The following is a 20244-nucleotide window of genomic DNA, read 5'->3' on the forward strand; positions in this document are numbered from 1 at the left end:
AAGATAGATAGAAATTTGAGAAATAACAACATAATCGTTTTTTCGTATATCATGTCTGTGGTGCAAGTGAACAATTTATAAGCCCTTTTCATTATTTTACGTTTTTTTTTTGCCACTGAAAACAAAAACACAGTAAAGCATTTGCGAAGAAGATATGTTTGGATGGATGGTATTTCCCCGTTTAGAAAAAAACACGCTAGCTGAATCCTCTAGATGAATCCATCATTGCACTCTGCTTATGGTTGTTTACATTGAAATATCACTGCTTTTCATGTGTTTTATTCAACTTATTTATGTATGTCACACGTAACCGGATATGACGTTTATGCCTGCGCCACGTGCATTGCGTACGTTTTTTACGTAGCTCAGTCTTGGTGGATGTCATAAGACGATAGAAACATCTGCATGCTAGCGGAGTATTTTAACAAGAGTCACTTATAAAACAACCTCCCAACATATCACATGTATATGAAGTATGGTGATTGACCATTTATGTTCATACATTTCAAAAACGATTGCCTTCCGGGTACGTAGTGCGTAGTGACAAGCAGAAAGGTGACAGAGCGCGGGGTTGTTCATTGCTCGGTGTGCATCATATCAACAAATAAGTAAGTGTGATGATTATTTTGTGCTTCATCTTGAAGATTTCATTTATATTGGTGTTCCAATGAACCTGTCACTGTGAGCGGGGATTCACCCGAGAATGAGGCTTTATCGTTGGTTGGTAGCGGTTCTTTTAGAGTTGGGACACCGTGGAACGATTCCGGTCAGATAACGGACACTTCATAGTCAACAAGCAGGATCAAAACTAGCAAACTGCTATCAGTGCTGAGCCAGCTTGTTTCTAAGAGGGGTGCATTCAGGCGCATCACGAAACTCCTCGCGCGCAAGCTGCCGCTGCATTCACGGACACTTGGAAATCACAGGGAACACACCCAAACATGCACATGCAGCCCAAATCATGTGATATTTACAAAAACAACCACTTGTTGCTCATAACAGTAAGACAGTGTTCCGAAATGTAGAAAACTCCCGCCCTTCTCCCGCATGCGGCGCCCCCTCCACACGCCCAAGGCCAAAGGTCACATAAGTTCCCTCTTTTCATACTGTAGCTGTCTCAGGCAATGTCTGTAACATAAATGGATGAGTTTTTTTCTCGTAAATGTACAACTTTATTCTCATAATATTACGAGGTTTTTTTCTCGTAATATTACGACTTTATTCTAGTTAATTTACGACTTTATTCTGGTACTATTAAGACTTTATTCTCGTAAATTTACGACTTTATTCTCAGAATATTACGGGGTTATTTTTCCTTAATTTACAACTTTATTCTCATAATATTACAAGTTTTTTTCTCGTTAATTTACGAATTTATTCTCATAATATTACGATTTTTTTTCTCGTAATTTTCCGACTTTATTCTAGTTAATTTACGACTTCATTCTAGTACTATTAAGACTTTATTCTCGTAAATTTACGACTTTATTCTCATAATATTACGAGTTTTTTTCTCGTAAATGCACAACTTTATTGTAGTTAATTTATGACTTTATTCTGGTAATATTTAGACTTTATTCTTGTAAATTTACGACTTCATTCTCAAAATCTGATAAAAAATGTTCTCCATGTGGCCCTAATCCTCCGTCATAAATAACAAACAAGTTGCCGGCTAAAAATGGCCACCGGGCCACACTTTGGACACCCCTTTTGCGACGTATCCGTCCATAAAAAAATGAAATAAATACAAATAAATACATGAATAAGAATTTTGGAAAAGTAAGAAAAAGAAATAAGTCATACAAAATGTTAATTAAAAAGAAAAAATTGTACAACGTAAGAAAAAAATGAACACAAAATATTATAAATAAAATGTAAATATGGAAATAAAATTTCAAAAATAAAACAAGTAGACATTAAACATTTTTATAAATAAATTTCTGCGGATTGTTGTCTTTTGCAGCGGCTTTGTACTCATTGCTGGCAAACACATCGGCTTGCCCTCCTTGGCCGTTCAGCTGGTGTGTGAACAGGTTCCAATATATTCACATTAAAATGATGCTTTTCTCTGCAGATTACTGACCTGGAGACCCAAGTGGATGCCTTGAAACCCCCCCAACCTTCCTAGACGGCTCGCAGCTGAGCTTCGCATCCACACTGGCGGGCTGTAGTTCAGTCAACCACTCACGGCACGGGCAGGAAGGAGGTACTGTAGAAAAACTTGACAATTGCAGCACAGAACACGAAGAAGAAGAAGAAGAAGAGGGTGACATGCAAAGAAGACAGGAGCAAGATATGGAGGGAGTTAACGCACTTTGTGTCACACCTACAATCTCCCTTGCGTGTCTTCCTGGCAACTGGCTTGGCAATCAACACATTCAACGCCCCGATATACAGTATAGATGATTTATTTTGTCCTCCCCGTTGTCTAATGTGTCCTATGGGGAGCATGTCAAAGACAGGCTTGTCACTAAGTGCTTTATAGGGTGACAGGAGACATGGACGCTGTTCAAGTGTGGTCGTGCACTTCAGCTAGACTGAAGTATGCACGGCCAGAGCAAACATGTGACAAGTGCCCGCTGCGGAACTTGAACTAACACACATTCTGCTACATAACATTAAAAAACAAAAGGCAAAAGAAATAGCAAAATGCCCCCAAGCCCACCCGCCCTTCTACAGAACGTACTTTTGAGTCCATTTCTCCATAAGAAGGAATCAGGTAAACATTTTGCATTTCCGGTGTGAAAGCGTGCTCACATGCTGTTTTGTAAATAGAAGTGTTAACTTAAACAAGGACTTATGGTGGATACAAAAATGTAAAAAAATAAATAAATAAATCACACACCCCTGATGAGGTTTTTGGAAGATACCAAGAAAAAGACCTCAGAAATTTACCAGCAAAAAACCATCTAGGTATAGAATACAGTACAGGGGTAAAGTACGTCTCATTTGTATTTTAAGTATTAAAATTGCGCATCTTGATGTTTCAATGTCTGCCCAAAAGTGCTGAAAAGCTCAACCTGGGTCACCTCACAGATTTTAACACGCAGATTTGATTTTCAAGGGGAAAATTGGTCGGTAGATCGGAGTGAATGGCGTAAAATTGATTAATTGATGCACCCATGAAAATGTCTATTTTTTTTACACATGGCTCGCTCCCCCTCCTCTTCCAAGCCCCCTTGCTAGCTTGACAGTAACGTTCTCTTCTGATTTCGGATCAACATTTGCAATAAGATACTTTTGTGGGACAACCACCAAGCTAGCCGGAGGGTATTTTTGAGGGAGTGACAAAAATAGACATTTTTACACAAGTCTCTTTTTTCACTATTTGTGAACGTAAGACCCGCAAATAGCAGGGTTGTGCTGTATTATTATTTTTTACATTTCTAATTAACTTTTCAACTTTTTCTCGTTGCATTATGCCTCTTTGCTAATTTTTTTTCAACTTTTGCTTGTTTGTTTAATTGTATTTTTACAATGTGCCGTGGGCCAACAAAAAGCAAGCTGCAGACCACGTATTTCCTCCGGGCCGCACTTTGGTCACCCGTGATGTACAGCGTTAATTTGAAATGAGTAATACGAAACCCTAACATTTTTTTTATACATGTTTTCACATGAATCTGCCATAAGGAATGTATTACCTGACAACAACGTGTGATTTTATTTATCAGCTGTTTTTTTGTATCCACTTTAGGTCCGGTTGGTTATGAGGAAGGCGAACATGTTGGTGGTCCAGATTTTAGTGTTTCAACTCTTGTTGGTCAATACCCAACAGGCAAACAGGGTGTGAATAGTCTAATTTGTGCTTTTTAGAGATTCTAATTGTGTATATGTGTTGGTGTTTTATTATATGTGTGTTCACATACACATCCGCTGACTAGCCTCTGACTCGGGATAGTCACACCCTCTAAACACCCCACAAATGTGTTTGGATCCTCCATCACACAAGCTGCAGTGTGGACCGGACACACATTGGAGTGCTCGGCCCTTTACTTTGGGGACTACTTCAGTACTGATTTTAAAAAAAAATGGACAGACTGCATCCACAACAGCATTTTTAGGTAGACATTAATATTAGAGACCTGCTGTCAATGTATTTTGTTTAAATATGTAACCTGCAGTTGAATTATTTATAAATGGTGCACAGCGGAACAGGACATTTTGTTGTTGTAAAAATAATATATGTGATCTGGCAGGACGACATTAAAATTTGTATATAACAAAAATAGATTTAACCACCAGTGAGGACCTAATTTTTGAAGTTGAATTCCGATTTAGTGGACAGCATTTAAATGTTTTACACTACAGTACTCGCTTCTTTTTTAATTGGACTCAATTAAATCTGTCAGTATTTTTTTATTTTAATTTAAAAGTTATTTTAATTTGAAAGATATTTCACAATTGAAATGATTAAAATTTTAAATTATTTTCATTTTAAAAATATATATTTTTTTTTACATTGAAAAATGATGCAAATCTTTCAAATTGGAAACTTTCTGTGGGAAAAAAATATGTAAGAATGAATGTGTGAAAATCAACAAAATATGCAGGTAAGAGTCAAAAAATGTACAAATGTATAGAATAAAAAAAAATTCCCATTGATAATTTGGGGGGGGGCAGCATGGTATGTCCTGTGATTGTTTGGCAACCTGTGACAACCTGCCTCTCACCTGGTCAGCTGAGATAGGCTCCAGCTTGTGACCCGAATGAGGACGACTGGAAGAAAATTAAAATTATAAGAAATGATAAGAAAAGTATTTTTTTCTTGAACGTCCCATGGGAAGTTTCCAGAAAATGAACAAAAAAATTGTCTACCCATTTGCAACCGTACTAGACCTTGTTTTTAAAAAAAATGTATAATTGGAATAGTAGAATATTTGAATGCTGTGATTTAAATGGTATTTAATTAACATTAGCCATTGGATAGCATATTTAACTGCATTCAAAAGTGGACATACGTGCTTGTGGTGATCCATATATGCTCATGTAGCTTACTGACATGGAACATTTGGATGCATAATGAAATCTCTGACAATTATTTATATTTATACTAATATTTCAATTTGTTCTTAGGCTCTAGTCTTCAACTTTAGTAGCTTGGCGAGTCAGCATATTGTCACCTTTGGGGATTGAGCCATAGAGTTTTATAGTACTGTATTACCCTTTTTAGAGCCAGTATCATTCATGAAAATTAATATTTGACAATTCATACAGAGATTAGAGCTCTTTTCCCCCATTTCTCATTAAACATGTATTGCGTAGGTTGCTATCATAGACGTATGCTGGACATGTGTTAAATGCGGCTCGGTTGTTTTATTTGCATGTGCATTGCAACAAGCAACGGTGTTTTATCATTTTAACCCATAAGAACCTACTTAACATGCCCTAAAATGTGTCGTATACAGTTTGGTGTTTGAGGTTTAAGTTCTTAAGTGAGGGAGTGGGTGGTGGTGTCAAGACCTGACAGCCTACTGAGGTGCAACTCAGTTATGTAACTGCCGTGCTTTTATTTTGAAGGCTTGCCTTTTTACCGCCGACAGGATGTGTTACGCCCGAGTGTTGCCGAGCGGACCCGAAGCTGTGCTGCTCCAGAAAAACCGGAGATGATTTGTTTCTTTCATGACAGCTAAAACACGGGAAACTATTAAGCCGGGAGAGCGCCGAAAAAGAAGAGCAAAATACGGTATTTCCCCGGCACAAAAAAATGGAAGTTTAGAGGCATGTCACGGGACAGTCATGTGACTATTCCAGGCTATGACTTCCCCAAAATGGCGGTGTGTCAGGTAAGATAGCTAATTTTTGAAAGCGTATTTTTGGCCGTTAAAAGGCAATTTTAAACCAATTTAACAATTCAAATGCTTGAATAGGGTGTCCATTTTTACAAGTCAACCATTCTTACTATATTTCTTAAATGAATTGAATTCATATAAGTCAAGCAAGTAAGATACCACGAAGTAAGCTAGGGAAAACCTGTCAATAGCCAAAATGCCGATAAGTCACAATACGTTTCAATTATTTTGAATTAATACATGTTATTATATTCAATTCAACATTAATTTGTGGTACTATGTATAAAAACTACCATGAATGCCCTATGGTAACATCACACATCTTACACATTAATTTGTAGTATTTTAGGGGTGGGGGGGGGACAATCAGGAGTGTGTTCTATGTGTTCCAGTGTCTGTGGGCTATCTTGTCATTTTTTGGGTTCTTGTGGGTTAATGTTACTGCTTAAGTGTACAAAGTAGTGTTTCCCAACCGTTATTGAGCCAAGGCACATATTTTACATGACAAAAATCCAACGGCACACCACCAAACTCACAAATTCACTTTGTATGAATGGAAACAAGCGGGTAAACAGTTTCATTAGCATTAATTTGCATTAATTGCTCTTCCTGTCACTGTACATTGCTGGCATTAATAGATGAACAAAGATACAATTGTAGTAAACAAATAATTATTGCCCAACCAATTAAGTGAAATTGTGTTTTTCCTGTGCCACAGTGGTTGGGAATCACTGCACTAAGATACAGTATGTAGTAAAAGTCTATTTTAGGGGGGCTGTCAGTAATTGTGTAACTTTACCTAAGTTTACTTAAAGGAAAGAAAGGCTGATATTGTTGTTGGCTATCTCAACATTAATGAAGCTAAGCTGAACGTTAGATAATGACAAAGGAGAACAAGCCAGTCACATTTTCACCCAAAACTGAAATATCATGTTCTACTTTTACAAAACAGTGTTGTACTTTGTAGTATTGTGGCTGAACACTCCAGAAATAGATGACGTTTAACAGCACAGGATAGTCTTGTGTATGGGATTTGTATTATTTAGTCCTCCACTGCACTTGTGCTGAGATGAGCAGCTGGTTGCCAGATGTTTGCTTTTTCAAGTGAAAAAGAGCCATCCGCAAATACATCATGTTTGTGACATTGTGCTAGAAAATTAGCTGCCGCAGATGGCAGATGACGTCTTCTCCCTCGCCGTCTTTTTTTGCTTAGTTGTGTGTTTGCAAAGCATGTTAGCATGCCTATGTTTCATTCATGCACAGATGAAGATTTTTCCTCTGGGAACATCACTGAGAAACTCCTTTTTAATTACCAATTGATGTTTGCTTACCTGGACATTTCTAATATGACCTATGCTGCACCTGAGCTTGTTTCACTTTGGTTATTTCTGCCTTGTTAAGTGTTAGCTCCTTTTGCCTTTAATGTCTTTGCATAGCTTTAACGTGCTTTCACAACGTGCGTTGGATTGTAGCGTCATACACACGTAAATGTCATTAGATTGTAGTCGGACTGATGCCTTCCTCCATGACGTGCAACACCCAAACATGAATGAATTTATGAGTAGATCTGTTGAAGGTGAATGTGTGAAGTGCCTTGCTCAAGGGTAACGACAATGATAGAACAAGCATGTGTCACCAGGGAAATTGCAGTTTTAGGTTGATATTATTTAATACTCAGGGTGGAAATATAACTGGAAACGTTTGTCCTTAGAATCACCACTAAGTAGAGCCGATTGATGCTTAAATCTAGCATAGAGCCGGCGTAAATGCAGCAATGTTTCACAAACTGGAGTAAAACACAAACATGTGGTCGTGTATTATGTTTCATTATGCTTTGTTACCCAAAACTAATGTTTTTTTTTTCATGTCATTAATGCTGAACTCAGCTTCTCGGAACAAAATGATGAATAAGAGGTGTGCCATGTAGTTTGCTCAATGAAAGCTCCTTGAGGAGTTAGTGCCAAACAGTGAGAGAGAGAGAGAGAGAGGGACAATCTTTACCTCGCTGCGTGCTTCTGTTCTTTAGTGGATGACTCCATGTTTGTCTCAACCAACACCTGTTTGTTAGCATTTCAATAAACATCTTCAACTACAACTACACTCAACTCTTGTCCTTTTCTTGCTGTGTGTGTGTGTGTGTGTGTGTGTGAATGGCCAGACAGCTGTTTATATTGTATATGTGAATTGACACACAGCTGTTTACACAGTGTGTGAATGGGCAGTGTTTATGTTTATGTGACTGGACAGATGTATGTGCATGCTAATGCAGAATTGCTTACAGTTGTGGCCGAAAGACTTGGGAGTGACTTCAGTTTTCCTCTCGGCAGCCTCAGTAGTTGTGAAGAAAACATTACATGTCTGTTATATACCGATAAAACAAGCAGTTTTTTGTGTGGATAACTTAGCCCCAACAGTGACGCTATCACGGGTCTTCAACGGGTAGCAGTAGCTCACCAGCTGATGTTGAGTAGTTTACCAAAAGAATATTTGCTTCACCTCTTAGTATTTTTGTAAATGTTCTGTTCAAACATGACACCTGTATTTAATGACAAATGAGCACACTGAGTGCTTTGTAAATAAAGTGCCATTTAAATGTTGGCAGTGCTCTCAGCAACTTTGCCATTAACAGTTTTGCAATGTTCTCTGTTCTTTTTCGGCTAGTTGTTGGAAAAAAGTTAAACAAGTCATAAAGAAAATTGCTATTTGTAGTAAAAAAAAATAATGCAGACGCAGCAGCGGCATGACACAGCCTGGGTGAAACCCTTTTCCTTTTTGCCCTTTTTTCCGATTTTTGTAGTTTTCTTGTATTTCTAAAATGAGCTGTGAGCTGCACTTTGGACACCTTATTTATATGTGTACATGAATAGATGGATGCTTACATTAAATGTATATACAAATGTTGGATATACAGTGCTGTGAAAAAGTGTTTGCCCCCTTCCTGATGTCTTATTTTTTAGCACAATTGTCACACTTAAATGTTTCAGATCATCAAATACATTTGAATTAGTCGATGCCAACACGACTGATCACAAAATGCAGTTTTTAAATGAAACTTTTATTAAGTGTGAAAAAGTGATGGCCCCCCCTTGTGACATCGTGACCTCAAGCTAAAACGAACTTGGGTTCTGCAGCAGGCCAATAATCCAAAACAACAGTAAGTCCACCTCTGTATGGCTGGAAAAAAACAGTCAAGGTCCTGACCTTGAAAACAATTGAAATGCTGTGGGATAACCTTAAAAATGCAGTTCATGCTCAAAAACCCTACAGTGTGGCTAAATTACAAGAATTCTCCAAAGATGAGTGTGGCAAAATTCCTCCTCAGCGCAGTAAGAGACTCATTGCAAGCTATCGCAAATGCTTAATTGCAGTTGTTGCTGCTAAGGGTGGCCCAACCAGTTATTAAGTTTAGGGGGCAATCACTTTTTCCACATAAGGCTTTTTTTCCTCCCTTAATAAAAAGTTTCATTCAAACACTGCAGTTTTGTCTTCAGTTGTGTTGTCATTGACTAATATTTAAATTTGCTTGATGATCTGAAACATTTAGTATGACAAACATGTAAAAAAAAAAAAAAAAAAAAAATGAAATGAGGAAGGGGGCAAACACTTTCACACCACTGTGTAATATTTCATTATTGTGATAAGTTGTATTCTCCTACACTTTAGACTTGTTAAATTCACTGAGAGGCAAGTATGCTGCTTTTGAGCTCAAAGAGAAATGTGGAATCTGTGACAAGTACTGTAATATGATCCATTAAGACGCTGTGTTTGTAGATATGACCAGTGTGTACTGTATGTCTATGATATGACTGACAAACCCCACATAAAAAAACAACGTAGTCTTTATTTTTATGTTTATTCATAGTTAGGGCTGAAAATAAATACAAAACATTTTGGAACTCGTGGCAAAGTGACAAAGACCTGCTTCAGTCAATTTGTTTGGTAGAAAAAAAAAACAGTTTGCTTTCTCGCTGTGCATTTCTTCAATGAAACTCAAGTAGAATGCATTTGGGCAAACTTCATTAGTCTCCAAGTGTTCTGATGATGATTCTCAGGGCACTGAATTGATCGCAACTGGACTGCTCAGGTTGGCTTAGAAGACCTTTTGACTCTCATCCGAGCAGGTTTCTTCAGTTTCCATCAGAGGTCTTACACCCTGAACAGTCCAGTAGGCGATTGATTCATTTCATTGCCCTGAGAATACAATGACAATATTCAAACACGATGATGATAATGCACATTCCAAATGTATTATCAGACTCGCTTTTACAAATATTTACTTGGGTGGATTTTTGAGAGGAATCAACATCTCCCTGGAACTTTGACCACCTTGGTGGCGTTGTAAATAGACACAAGGAGGTAACTGAATAGATAATGGCACACACTCAGGTTATCAAAAGACAACACCACACGATTGTTCCAGTTCAACTTTAGCAAATAAGAGGTTTGACACCAGCTGTAACTATGGTAACACACAAACACTAGCTCCAAGGACTCCTTCTCAGTAGCCTATCAATTTGCCACAAATTCAACAGAAATGTAAAAGCAGCAGGGTCCTTGTCAAATCATAATTAAAAAGTAGTCAAAAACCTGATTTATTTCGAGATCCTTCCTGAATGACTTGGACGAGCCGGTGAAGGCGTGGATGTTGCGAGTGTCCTGTCCAAAGGCACTGGCATGCTTGCAGTACAATCTTCCCTTAGGGACATTCATTGCTAATAACGACCTCGACATAAACCATCAACATTAGCTAGAAAACTGGCAAAGATGGTGAGGTGCAACAAAATGATCACCATTTAGCAGCAAGAAGATTTAGTGCTGACAAAAACGGAGAAAACTAATACAGTATGACCTTTGAACCCAGCTACCTCAAGCACCTCGGAGTGGCTCTCTTTAAAAATAAATAGGATCCCTCAAACACTGAAGATGTGTTGAAAATGTGGCTGCCCACTGATTATTAATGAATAAACGTTAAAATTTGGCTGTAACATAAAACAGAATCCTTCGTATTACACTACAAACACAAAAACATCATGTAGAGGAAGCTAAAGAAGAAATAAGAAACATGAGGACAGACAGGACTGCATCAAGCACATAAATCAGTGTGTATGCAGTCATCTACAAGTATATGAACAACAAAGAAAGTTCTACATCAGTGTGTGTGTGTGTGTGCGCGCGTTCGGTGCACGCTTTGAGGTCTGACAAGGCAAATGGCATGCAACAGTGTGCATGTTTCCGTGTGTGTGTAGCACATTTTCAGTCGTCCACGCCGATGTTGCGGAAAAGATAGGACATGGACTCGCCGTTGTGGATGCGGCGGATGGCCTCCGACAGGATCATGCTGATGTCCACGGTTTTGATCTTTGGACACTGGAGCTTCTGCCGCTCGTGAGGGATCGTGTTGGTCACCACCACCTTTGAAAATTGGAGGACAAGAAGGATGAGAGGAGATGAAGAGAAATTAGGAGCACTGTTGAGGTCAGGCGCCGACCTCGTCGATGGCGGACTCTTCTATGAATCTGGGGGCGTCACAAGAGAGGATGCCGTGTGTTGCCATGATGAAGATCTTGTAGGCTCCTCTTTCCTTCAGCGTCTCAGCAGCTGCCACAAAGCTGTCAACATCATCGATGATGTCATCCTGAAGGACGAGCAGATATGATATGCTAATCTACTATGTAGCAAGGAGTTGCCTGTTTTTGTCCTGGCTACATTAGCTTAAGGATTATTAAGTCCAAGACCATCTCTCACCACGATGATAGCGATCCGGCCTCCTACGTCTCCTACCACAGTGATGGGAGGCTTCTCCTTAGGGATCAACACTGGGAAAGAAAATGAGAGACATTTCAACTTGCCTTCATTTCTTGATCAAGGGTCCCAATTTTTCCCAGAATTGTTTTCCAGGACATTACACTTTTTAACCTACAGTTGCCAGTTTTGTCTCTAGACACCCGTTGAGAACTTCTCAACGGGGTCTGAAAAGTTGCAAAACCTCGCAACAAAGTCAATTGGAAGCACTGGGTTGCAGAACTGCTCTGAGCAGAAATACAGATTTGATTGGCTGGTAGTGTCACGTGGGGCACTGTGCCAGTTAGAGGCAGAGAAGCACTGTGCCTTAATGTTGACAGGAAGATAAGGTGACAACAGCATGCGCTTAACATTAAACCCTTTTACATTCACAAGGCAGGAGGAGGATGAATAATTTTCCAGGATAACGTCACTGTTTTCATGACATTTAAACTTTTTTGTGATTTTCTGTAGGTTTTCCATGACTGGAAAATTGGTCAGTCGTTTTCCAGGTCGTGTGAAAACCTATTTATGTACCTTATGTGCTCAAGTAGCCGCCATGGATGTTTATTTACTCAACGACAGAGAAAACCTGGCACTTATTAGAAGGAAGTGTCTATTTCAAGGGCAGGCAAACTGTGACCCGCAGTAATCCGGCCCACTGTGCGTTTAAACCTTTAACATCAAAGCTGTAGCTGGCACCATGACTTGCAGCACTACTGTGTCACGCTTGACCCACACTGGAACTAGTCAGTCAGATGCAATCTGTAGCTTGCACAAAAAAGCGATTTAAACAACACAATAGGTCAACACACACTACACACTGCAACATGTGGGCATACAAATAAATGTCTACATACAACATCCGTGCCAAAATTACACCCATATATTTTCGCTGCAGGGCACGCTGGGTAGCTTGTGGTACGCCGGTATGCCGCTTGTCCTCACTAGGTTTCGCAGGGGTATGCTGGAGCCTATCCCAGCTCACTTTGGGTAAGAGGCAGGGTACACGCTGGACTGGTCGCCAGCCAATCGCTGGGCATATAGCATTTGGCCTTGATTTACACATTTTGTAGTGTGCGAGTGCTCTGGAAAAGTTACAGTACATCTATGCAATTTTGCACTAGCCGCACGCACGGCTTCAGGACAATGTGTATTTCATATGTTGTGTATTTAATTAGAGATGGTCTCGTGGTTGATTCGCCTGACTTCATCTGCAGGCAGCGTGACAGTCTGAATGCTTGTTTGTCCATATGTGTCCTGTGATTGACTAGTGACCAGTCCAGGGTGCAGTCCTTCATTCGCCTCTAGTCCCCTGGAACAGGCTCCATGAACAGCATAAGCGGTAGAAGATGGATGGATGGGTATATTTAATTAGATGATTTGTTACTTTTCAACCTATTTGTCATGGCTTGTTGTTTTTTTTGTCCCAATAAGCTTTGTGGCTACTTGGAGATTTTAGAGAACGAGAGGAGGAAAAATGTGATGCAGACTATTGGGCAAGAAATCGTAATAGACACTCGCCTATTAGAGCTGAGGCGCTGTTTAAGCAATGGTCTAAGTTAGAAGTCGTACACAAGTTGCAATGAATGTATTAGTGTTCATACGTGGTATCTCCATGCTGGGATGGATGGCTCCAGTGGTCTTGACAGTGGGCGGGGAGTGTCGTCCGTCAACCTGGTCGGACTCCGCATCCTGAGCTTCACCGTGGATCACTGCGATACCAAGACGCAGGCGTTCAGCAAATGACTGGGCCCTGCATGCCAAGTGGACAAATCATTTGTTTAGAACAAATTGAGCTTCTTCAACTGAAGCTTTTGCTTGCTCAGGTAACACCTGACACTGAACATGCAAGGAACACTCATTCTGAAAAAAATTCTGGTGCGATATACTAATACTTGTCAGACAGAGCCAATTGTTTTTAACATGACGTTGCGGTAGAACAGAGTGTTGGGCATTAAACTTCTCAGTGAGAAAAAAAGGTTGTATTTGAGCCTGTATGTACAAGATAATTTTCACTGTGTAAATGAGGGAAAATACAAAATAAATGTAACATTGTTGCACTTAATTATTGTTTTTAAAAATCATTACAGATGTATGTTGTATTTCCATTCTGGAGAAAGAACCAAACAAACCATTGAGGGCAGTGTCATCGTCTAATTTCAGACCCACCAACCTTGAAATTTCACAAGTAACGCATACAGTGTAAACAGTGCATGTGTTCTGGCATGTACAAGAATGTCACAATCAAAACAGCAATGAGATGACATCTGGTACAAAAAGCTTGAGACTAATTTCAAATGTAAGCATTTATAGGGTCCAAAACTCTGTAGTCAAACAGCCTAAATGGGCAACCCTTTTAAAAATCACATTCATTATAAACTTATATAATTCTTATGTACTGTAAATGGTCCCTCATCAGTATACCAATTGTATTGTGTGAGCAGAAAACACAGTAACGACCACGACAACCACAATGACCAAAAACTCCTAAATCTGATTACAGCAGCGAGATGACCAGCTGGATGAGAATAATCTGATGAACAGTATATACTGTAGTTAATATAGTTAAGGAAGTTAATATAGTCTGTGCAGTTCCGAAAATAAGAACTAACCTTTTGGCAGATGCAGGGGATTTGGCCACAATCACAGCATTCCTGTAGTCAGGGATCTGGAGGGTCAGAAGACAAAACAAAAATAGTGTCACGTGTGCAGGCATAAGGAAGGCACTGTGTGAATCTAACAAAGCTCATCAAATGCTTTAGTAGCAGCAAGCATCAGGATATATGACTTTTGATTAAAGTTGGGACTGAGTGAGTCTCATGGACACATCCATTTTAGTGTATTAAAACAAGCCCACCTCTTCCCTCAACCCTGCAGGAAACTGTACTGCGCTTGATTCCACACTGGACTGCTCACTCTAGTCAAACTAACTGAGGTGTCAAGCGTGCCCAAGCCCACTACCAACTAAATACCTTGTGCAAATGTGCCCTCAGTCTACGATGGGTCACACAAGACAATGTCATGATGAAAGCATTTGGCGGATGTGTGCCGTTACCTCTTCTTGGATGTACTGCAGCAAGAATGGCGATGCTCTCAGGTTGTCCACTGGGATGTTGAAAAAGCCTTGAATCTCCTTCTGATGTAGGTCCATAGTGATTAGGTGTGTGAGACCTACACGAGTAATATTGACAACATTAATATTGCACACGGACCACATGGTTGGAATGGAGTTACAGATTATGCATTCGATTTGATGGCCTTCTGTGCAAAGTCTTAGTCTTACAACAACATAGTAAGATCCAACACTCAAATTTAGGAAGTTAGAAGTTTGAACATAAAAAAAGACACATTGAGCTCAAACTACTTCTGTCCACATTCGCTTAAAAGTTTACTTTTGTCTCTCTAGTGCCACAAAGTAACCCTCTCACACTCACCTGCTTTACACATCATGGAGGCAATAAGCTTAGAGACAATGGAGCCCCTCTTTCTCATCTTACACTGCTTGCTGTATGGGAAATACGGGAGGACGCCTGTGATGCTTCTTGCACAAGATGTCCTGCATGCATACACCATAATCAGCATCTCCATGATGGTTGTGTTCACATCTCTGGTGCAGCCCAGAGTTTCAAAGAGAAGACAGTAGGGAGGACATAAAAAGATGGAAGAAAATACATCATTATTGGTAAAATGTATCCAGGGAATAAAGTGCTGAAATTAAGTTGGGAGTTTATTCCTACTTGGACACTGTCTGAATCACAAACACATCCTTCCCTCGCACGGACTCTTGAATCTGCACCCGCGTTTCTATGGAAACAACAGAGGACATGAGAAGATAACAGCAAAGCCTTCGGATCCATGAGTAGGTGGCACCTATCACACAAACACACAACCCCACTGTGTGAAAATGCAGTGTTTCCAAAATATGCCTCCTACTTTGTATAATACAAAGTTTGGGACAAAAACATTCCCTTGCTAAAGCCATGTGTAAGCCAAGGTAGTCAAACTTTGACCATTTAAGCAGAGTTTATATTCATTTTACAACTGGACTCAAGAGCTTGGTCAGCATATTTTGACTATTGAAAACATTTTGATTTCGAAGAACATCCCAAGAAACATCAGGTTTAGCTTTAAATATTCAAGCATTATATGCAAAAAAAAAAACAGGTTTTAGAAATGTGAGAAGTAAACATCTACCACAACACAAGGAGACATTCCTAGTGAGACATTAGCTTACCTCTGTTGGCTTCCTGGTAAACCTGTACTTTGCCAAGCTCCACCCCTAATCGCCTGAGGGACAAAAACATCAACAAGCGTTTGACATTCTAGGACAAACAATAGTAGATGTGTAAACTATTAATAAATACAGTTAGCCCGAGTATTCGGACACAGACCGTTTATAATTTTCCCTCTTTACACCACCACAGTGGCTGCTTTCCCCTTTGCTGCTCTTACATTTGTTGTATTCAGTCAATAAACCTGGCCACTGACGATTATTCAATTTACGATCTTTCAAAAAGTCTTCAGTTGCTATTCGGCTGAATGTGTGCAGAGAGTATAATCATATACACCAAGTTCGGTAGGCTTTGGATAATGAGCTGTTCCTTCTTGCTTTTCTCTTCTCCTCATTCTGATATAAGTTGACCTTGGTTTCGTCTGTCTAAAGAATGTAATTCTGGAACATTTGACATTTTTGTCCATCTTTATTGGTCCAGTCTAATGTGTCTTTCCTGTTTTCCTATTGTTTGCACCATTTAAACCCGCATCTCCTGATTATATTGTAGTTTTTGATACACATTCCTTCTCTAGAGTAAAGTTGTGTACCAACATTTCATGGTTAAGAACGCTCTAACATAAATGAATTAAAAATATAATTTTGGTTTTTAAACACAAGACTCGCTCGAGAACTAGTTACAGCATGTGCCAGTCGACAAATAGACACCAAGTGCTGCACAAGAATACAGAGTGTGCTTGCATACAAACACTGAGGAAGAATAACATCGCTTATTAGTAGGAGTGTCACGAGACACTTAGTTCACAAGACATGATGAGACAATGCAAAAAAAAATTGGGTCTCGAGGTGAGACGAGATTTTAACATGACTTTTGAGAAAAGTACAATGACAAAATATGACATTATCTACTAATTTAATTTCTACAATGTTACACTCTTCTGCACTCACTCCGTTCATGATGTGCCGCGTAAAAAACAGACACGCATGCACATAGTTATATATTCAGGCAGGGAAAATTATCATTTTAATTTCTTTTTTTTTAATGTGTGTGATAAATTGATTCATCATCATCCTATCATCATCCCAGGCCTGGTGCCCACGAGACTGTTTTTTCTGAACGGGAAATCTTGTGACACCACTACTTATTAGTTCACTTTTTGGACTTCATTCTGTCTCCCAAGAGGCAGTGTGCCAAAGAAAAGGAAATCAAAGTGAAAATGAACTTCATAAAAAGCTCAGAGAGAGGAAAAGCGCCCACCAATATTGGCCGCTCTTTTTGGCCTAAATCGACCGCCGCGACCATCATTACAGATAAAGATTAATGAATGCTAATGAATGCTAGAGGGGTGGGTCATAGATTCCGTGAGCCCTGGGGGAAGAAGAGGTTATTCGTACAGACCAGCATGGGACAATATTTTAAGAAGTAGAAAGACACACTACAGGGCTAAAAGTAAGGAGTTGCTGTCTTTTTATTACTGTTTCATGTCATTCTTGAATTTAATCTTTTTATTACTGTACTTTATAATGCACTTCATGTGTTCTGTGTACAGTGTGAGTGACTTGTAGGAGTTCATTTAGGTGTAATTTAGGTACGTATAACTTCCGACTTGCACTGAAACTCGACTTATATCCGAGGACCACCTCTATATGTAAGTTAGCAGAAACTGGCAAATATTTGTTGTTAATCTTTTAACAGTCTTTTGTGTCATTTTCAGACAGAAAATATCCACTTCATGTATTGAAGTTCACTTTAACTCAAAATTTGGACAGGAAAATAATTTTGAGATCAACATGCAGTAATTGTCAAGCTGCTCCTCTTGGGAAACACACGGCAGGGTCAGGCTGCAGCTTGTAAAGTTTGTGTTAACTGTTCACACAAAACAGCATCTGCACCTGAGGCGCCAAGTCAAACACCTGAGTTGTTCTATAAACATTCACAGCAAAGGCAACGTCCTTGACGGTGCTGAACTGTCGACAAAGAAACCCAAATATGCCAAAAATAACCTTTTGTTAGGATGTTAATTTTGGATCTTTACGACTAGCTCTCTGACAGCAACCTGCAGGAAACTTGTTTTTCTGCATCATCACTGTGTTTGTGAAGCTTTGCCACAATTGTGAGTGGTTGTGGTCAGCTGCACTGTAAACACTGCATGTGCTGATCTACACGTAAGCGGTAATTCAGGTGGAAACAACATAATCAAGCATTGTGGCCAGGAAACATCAATGAACGGCTGCCTTCTCTCTAATGAGGTGACAGATCTGCTTTTGCATGACTCAGCTCGACTTGCCTAATTGTGTGCGTGAGAAAATGGTCATGTACTCACTCTGCAATCCTCTTGCCCAATTCGCGACTCGCGGGGTGCGAGTTGGCGGTGAAGATAACCAGGCCACCCTTGGTGTGGTTCATGTCTCTGGAGTCTCGGCCGCTGCTCTCCCCACACTCAGGCAGTGGATCCCTGGGCACCCACGCTGCACTGAGCCCTTCCTGCGGGAGAGAGGGCGGAGCAAAGACTTCGTTGCTGTTAAACAAGTATATAGTAACTCTCAGGCTTGCTATGTCCCTATCATAGTTTAACTAAGCTGTTATGTAACTTTATGTACACAACACATACATGCATGCATGTTTGGCAACAATTTAAAATGTAACCACCTTTATATAGCAACATCTCCACAAGTATCCTTAAGGTCATAATTATGAAGAATGTTACACAACAGTTCATTTTCGCATCATACCTTCGTCATTTAAGACCAGTGTTTCTCCAGACATTTATGTTTTTTTGCGCGGTCCACCACAAACAAAATTTGGCCCGCATAGACAGATTTGACACTGCCTGTTCACTCTCTCACAAACACATCATAATGGGTCTATCTGTGTAGATTGACAATGACAACTCTGTACAGTATATGGCATCACTCTCATTCTTAACACACATTAGTGTGTTTGTGGTTTTGGATCAACTCTGGTGTTTGGAGCATTTGGACATTGCTGCGTAAACACACAGTGCGCAAGGCAGCTTGGGTTTGCATTTTCTTACGAAGAGGAAGATATGTCAATTAAATTGGATGGCTGTGTGGTGCTGGCAGTGGCAATTGTGTATATATGTATGTATATATTAAAAAAAACACTCCTGGGGCTATTTAAATTTAAATCTAAAATGTACATTTTAAGTTGACATTCTAATCATGCCTAGTCACTAACGCGGGACTCAAACATACATTGATATTACTAATTTGTTCATTGAGAGGTTAACATTGCACGAACATTCCAAACTGCTTTTATGTAACTACATATGCGTTTAGGATATTGGCTATTACGTGACACGAAAAGTGTACCTCGTGACTACCCTTAGTGACATATTGTGCTCGTCTCGTGCTAACAAATTACTGATCTTAATTCATTACCACAGGCACCCGATTAGCTTTTTGCTGGTGCTAAGCTAGCTACATAGCAACCGTATTTTACCGTTTACGTTATACGTTTAGTTACATATGTAGCAAGATTCAGGGCGTTCAGGCATGCTTGCACAACTTGTTTGAAATGGGGAAATCCTACAATTTTAAATCAGTTACAGTAACAGCGACAATATGTGCGTTGGCTAACGTTCAACACGCGCTAGAGTCGAATCGAGCCGTGTCGAAGCTCTTGAATGCGTCACAGAGATAGCCCATAGATCGTTAAGCAAGTGACCACGAGACGAACGACTATGAAAATTGTACAAAGCTTATTTAAACTTCTTACCAGTTTGTGTTGGCTTCGGTTACAGTCTCGCAACCAACAGGGTTTGATTGTTCGAGCAGCACTTTCCCCTTTTAGCCTATTCCTTTACTCCATCTGCTCGTGCCGATCAGTTTGGAAGGACGTCCAAGCTCGCCCAATCACAGGCGAGACAATGGAAACAAGCAAGGTCTGGAGATGCATTCAGGCAAACTCGTAAACTATACCTTCCTCGGAGAGTCACGACCTGATCCGCCTCGGGACCTCAAATGCTTTTAGAAAAGTAACCAAACTTTACAGTTTTGGCCTGAACGTCACATTCATAATGGACCCTTACTGATTTATTTGAGCCATTCTTTTACAGGATGGAATGGATATACAACACACATCCTATGCGGGGTGGAAATGATTAAAATAATACAGAAAATCTTGAGAGAATGAGTACATAATACTGTTATACTAATACAATACTAATTTCTACAGGAGTATTGTTTTATATGCTGTAAAAAAAAAGTTGTGTAGTTATTCTTAAAGTATTTTCATGTTAAATAACTGGTAAAATACTGTTTTGTAAAAACAATAAAATGCTTCAATATAATATTGAAACAATCATCAGAATTTACCGTAAGATCAACAATAACAAAATTGTAACACTGTAAATGAAAAAGGTCTACCACTGTTGTTTTTACACTTAGATTTTGGCGAAGGAGCTGCCTGTTTTATCC

The 20244-nt window shown here is 39.5% G+C and overlaps 2 protein-coding genes across 2 annotated transcripts in view; one reads left to right on the forward strand and one right to left on the reverse strand.

Moving 5' to 3' along the window:
• LOC129170790 (neurabin-2-like) overlaps positions 1–7884 on the forward strand; it is a 43362-nt gene extending 35478 nt beyond the window's left edge. Inside the window, exon 15 of the mRNA XM_054758787.1 lies at positions 2075–7884. Within this exon, the coding sequence (XP_054614762.1) occupies positions 2075–2128 (54 nt within the window). The 3' untranslated portion in view covers positions 2129–7884. The remainder of the gene's footprint in view (positions 1–2074) is intronic.
• A 1729-nt stretch (positions 7885–9613) lies between these two features.
• LOC129170792 (phosphoribosyl pyrophosphate synthase-associated protein 2) lies at positions 9614–19711 on the reverse strand. The gene is made up of 11 exons (XM_054758788.1): positions 19544–19711; positions 18129–18289; positions 15808–15860; positions 15311–15377; positions 15008–15180; positions 14629–14744; positions 14186–14241; positions 13178–13326; positions 11535–11605; positions 11278–11424; positions 9614–11201 (listed from the first exon to the last, which is right to left on the reverse strand). The coding sequence occupies exons 2-11, from the start codon at positions 18209–18211 to the stop codon at positions 11043–11045; spliced, it is 1074 nt and encodes a 357-aa protein (XP_054614763.1). The 5' UTR covers positions 18212–18289; positions 19544–19711; the 3' UTR covers positions 9614–11042.
• Between the last annotated feature and the right edge of the window lie 533 nt (positions 19712–20244).

This window comes from Dunckerocampus dactyliophorus, chromosome 18 (genome assembly GCF_027744805.1).
Source record: "Dunckerocampus dactyliophorus isolate RoL2022-P2 chromosome 18, RoL_Ddac_1.1, whole genome shotgun sequence".
In the NCBI taxonomy this organism is placed as follows: Eukaryota; Metazoa; Chordata; class Actinopteri; order Syngnathiformes; family Syngnathidae; genus Dunckerocampus; species Dunckerocampus dactyliophorus.